The 4,359-nt window shown below is 40.0% G+C and overlaps 1 protein-coding gene across 1 annotated transcript; it reads right to left on the bottom strand.

The window, feature by feature from the left end:
• Nucleotides 1–227: 227 nt before the first annotated feature.
• Nucleotides 228–3,932, bottom strand: LOC136218216 (protein LONGIFOLIA 1). Its single transcript, XM_066004981.1, has 4 exons — nucleotides 3,562–3,932; nucleotides 1,984–3,459; nucleotides 1,708–1,894; nucleotides 228–879 (listed from the first exon to the last, which is right to left on the bottom strand). Exons 1-4 carry the CDS (start codon nucleotides 3,706–3,708, stop codon nucleotides 317–319), a joined length of 2,373 nt encoding a protein of 790 aa, XP_065861053.1. The 5' UTR covers nucleotides 3,709–3,932; the 3' UTR covers nucleotides 228–316.
• Nucleotides 3,933–4,359: the final 427 nt, after the last annotated feature.

The following is a 4,359-nucleotide window of genomic DNA, read 5'->3' on the forward strand; positions in this document are numbered from 1 at the left end:
TAGTACTCCTCTTCTGCCCTGCCAGTGCCAATCCATGACCACCGATGTCCTCGCCTACGGAAACACTGTTGACCATTCTTTTCAGAGCTCAACCAATACTATGATCCTTTACCTTTTTCCTTTTCCCTATTGTACCATATCTTTAACTATTCTCAATGCTCACACCATCCACTTTAAACATTTTTAATTAGCTTATACTTAACGTTAGAAGACCACAATTTCTTGGAGGGAAAAAAAAGAGCGCCAAACCAAATTTATATAAATATTAATAATAAATAAACAATACAACCCAAAGGCTTTTTTTTTTTTTGGTTTCTCAGAAGACCAATTTCCTTCTAGGCAAGAATGGCTGATGATTGCATTTTCCGGGAAAGGCAGCCAGATCTTTTATGGTTTCTCCGATCAAATCCTTAAAGATGAGCCTTTCAATATCTAAAACTGATTCCGACATCTCAATTGGACTATCTCCCCATCCATTCATTGCATCTCCAGCAAGGTCTTTCTTTAGCATACCACAAATCACTTCTAACAGATCATCTGCTGCGTCCCTCTCTCTAATCCTTTTAAATTCTGACCATATTTGTTGCAATGGTGATTTCGATTTGGATCCCCAAACAGCCTTCCACGGAGGCAATTGCCTCTTCTGATTCAGAATTTCTGTGATTGTGTCGAAAACCAGCTTCCTTTCCAATGTGGAGCCTTTAGAAGTGTCTCTTCCCTTTAAATACTGTTGCTTTTCTAGTAACAGGAACACATCTGAATCCTCAGGTAAATAATTGGAAGCCCTGATGATATCAGAAATGTACATGTAATCACAATCCTCTGATTTTAACTGTATTGGAGAAATTGCCGGGCTCCAAATATCATCTTCTAATTCATCTGAGATTAATGAAAATAAAATGTTAGTGCATTAATGAAAAATCCCACTTTTGATGTGTAAAGCAAAACAGTACGGATTATGACAGTAAGAAAAAGCTTCAACACGGTGATAAAAATGAAATCCAGCTAAGTATAAGAAACAAGTTCCTTACTAAGATGGAAATGGTGGGGCATTCTGAAAAAGTGTTAATATGTCACTACAGTGGAGTTCAGCGGAAGCATATTCCTTTACAAGTGAAAAAGAGGGAGTATAATTTGTAGACCATGTTCTTCCATCCAGTAATTTATGCAACAATTAAATAAATAAATAAATTTATATTTCCCATTTTAAGCATAGATAGTCAGTTAGAGATTAAGTCTAGTACATGCCTTAAAAATGGTATGCCTACACCTACTCGCTTCCTACCAACTAAACGAGCTGAAATTAAAAATCATTAATCACTCTATTGATACGCTGTCGTCCTCACAACTGCTGATCATCATTACTGATTACGATCTATCCCACGTGATTGTACATGCCGGCACGAATATTAGTATAAACTCAGCTACCTAGCTATCTAGCTAGGGCTACGACTATAATAAAACGCAACCACTTTATGCAATAAACACACAACAGTTGAATCAAAGTTATTGAGATGGCAACTTATTTGACTTGAGTAGAGGAAGAGGACCACACTAATTCAAATACCAACTACGAACTCCAAGTGGTAGATTTTATTTATGGTCCTAGAACTAGAAATACGTCACCGTTGTGTAAAATTCAAGTACCCAGCAATCAAAGGCAAGGGATGGAATTTAATTAACAGAGAGTGACAGGTTTTCACATACCTTTGAAATCAACGCTGCGTTTCATGATAGGTGAAGGAGAAGATTCCTCCTTGTAAAATGACGAATCCAGTACTGATACTGGACTAGGTTGCAACTCCGTTGCGGTCATCTCGGCTATGCTGTTGAGTAGCTTATCGCACCTCTCTAGCAGATGTCTACCTTCTTTGTAATCCTCCAATTTTGACCTCTGTAACCATAATGCCAACAAAATTAATCAGCAACGCAACACAACTCGTTAACGAAATATATTAAATAAAACAGCAGCGTTTAATTTACCTCTGTGTCAGTATGAGAAGAGGTGCTAATGCTACTCTCAGAAATGGAGGATGATTCATCCTCTCCTGGAACAAACACCTTCTCTTCCTTGTAGTAAATGTCGCCTGCTTGTTTCCTGTTTCTAGGCGATCGATTACTAGACTGATCTGGTATATTCCTCCTTAAACTAACTTTAGGTGACTGAACTGGAGATACTCTTCGCTGTTCAATTGAATTATTATTGCTCGTTCTCCTCTGCGTTTCTACACTCAATGGTCTCCTTCTGTTGGGACTCTTCACGCTACTCTCACTTCGAGTAGGGGAACTCAAACTCCTACCTCTGTTTTGGTTCCGTACATTATGTTCAATCTCCGGACGCTCACGCCTTGGGCTTATCGCCGGCAATGTATCGCTGGATAGAACAGATTCCCGGCGAGCTGGAGGTCTGGCTTTAAAATTTGAAGGAGAATCGTAACTGTATCTTCCTTGCCGGTTTATTGGAGCTGTTGATCTCACCGGCTGCATCAAAACTACTGGAGATTCGTCGTGGGAGAAGCTTCCGTCGTAGACGAAATTGCTTTGATTAGTTCGGTTTAATGGCTTCTTTGAATGCAGAAGGCCTTTGAGTTGAAGAGCCTCGAGGATTTGCTTGAGAGTCTCAAGATCCTTAGATGGCTCATCGATTCCTCTCATCTTTAGCCTCTTCTCAATCTCACCATAGATAGAGACGGTTTGTTTTGGCTCAGGGAAGAAATCAGCTGAATCAAAGAAGCTCTTTCTCTGTCCTATGCCTCTATGAGGGGCTCTGGCCGGCTCTGCTCTTGCGTTTCTGACAGCATTACACTTCTTCGGATCTACTGCTCTGCCGTTTGCTGTTTGATCTCTTAAAAGACCGTCTATTATCACATTACTTGAAATATTGTTCTGCATATTCTGCTGCTGTGACTGCTTTAGCTGAAAATTGATGCCGTCGATGAATCGATACTGAAGGAGATCTCTGGAGGCTCTGGATTCTGAAGCAGATCTTCGCAGCTCAGGAGTCTTCGCTTGTTCAGTCTCCCATTCCGGTAACTTCTCCAGTCCCATAAGCCTTGCTATAACGCTCGGTGATCGACGCTGTTTCTCGCTGTCATCAGTTTCCTCTCCATTCTTTTCACAGCGGTTGACTGATAAAATTGAAGCATTTGTAGGGATCTCTTTAGGCTTAAGGCTTCCTCTGGCGTCGAAAGTTGCTCTGCTATCCAGAGAAAGTCTAGGAGACTCCTTGCAGAATTTCCAAGACGACTTGTTGCCTTCTCTTAGTTCAAAAACAGGAAGTGGAAGAGGTGACTTAGACTGCGACTCCGGCACCGGAGATCGGAGCTCATTTGCCGGAGATTGCTGCTGCTTGAAATGTTCGGGCGAAGGCATTGATCTTGCATGATGTGGTTTCTCCAATTCTCTGGACATTGCAGGAGACTCCATGGACTTTTCCGGCTCGGGACAAGCGTCCACTACCTGAAAAAGGTAAGATAGAAATGGACAAGGTTAGGGATTTCTCTGCATTTTCATTTTCAGAGCAATTGGATAAATTTTAAAAAAGAAAGAGAGAACACAAACCGTAGAAGAAGGAAGTCGCTTAGTGGTATAAAGGCGTTTTCCGGTGAGAATCTGAGTTCGATCAAAGATCTGAAGGAAGCCAGCCATACATCCCATTTGCTTCTCTATCTGTTTTTCCAGATTCTGTTCTCGCACAACTCCGGCCATTTTAGTTATTTCTTACTAGATCCTAAGAAAATGAAGGCGAAGGTGTTTTCCCAGTAACTATAGCACTCTAATTTCCATCTGCACTGCCTCTCTCTCTTTGAAACTCCGCCTACATCAACGTCTCCCGCTTTTCTGGTGTTTTTAAAGGGTGAGAGAAGTTAAGGGAAGGGCATGAAGGGGATATGGACAATAAAAAATATTACTACATCCCTATGCCGTACTAAACTCTGCTTCATATAACAGCTCGCTTTCAGGCCTTTGGGCTCCTCCTATTTAAGTAAAAAAATGTTTTCCTTCTTTTTTTCTATATCCAAACTTACTTCTGTTTTCTTCTATTCCTGGATTTTTTATTTTTTATTTTGTCCATAATATCTATTTAAGCTTATGAAAAATTCAATTTTTTCTTTTATTAATCTCCTAATTTTTTTAAATTGGCATATTAAATTTTTGGGAAAGACACAAAAATAAAACATGTGGTTACACCGGTTTTCAATCATAAACTATTTGGTTTAAAAAATTTCAAACAGGTACCAAGTACTTCAAACCGTTAGCAAGACAATCAAATGGAAACGACGTTATGTGTTGATGACGTGGGAAAAAAAATCATGTGAAATAGGAGGGCATTCTTGTCCGGGTAAATTGAAGGTGGGT

The sequence above is a fragment of the Euphorbia lathyris genome, chromosome 2, assembly GCF_963576675.1.
Source record: "Euphorbia lathyris chromosome 2, ddEupLath1.1, whole genome shotgun sequence".
Taxonomy (NCBI): domain Eukaryota; kingdom Viridiplantae; phylum Streptophyta; class Magnoliopsida; order Malpighiales; family Euphorbiaceae; genus Euphorbia; species Euphorbia lathyris.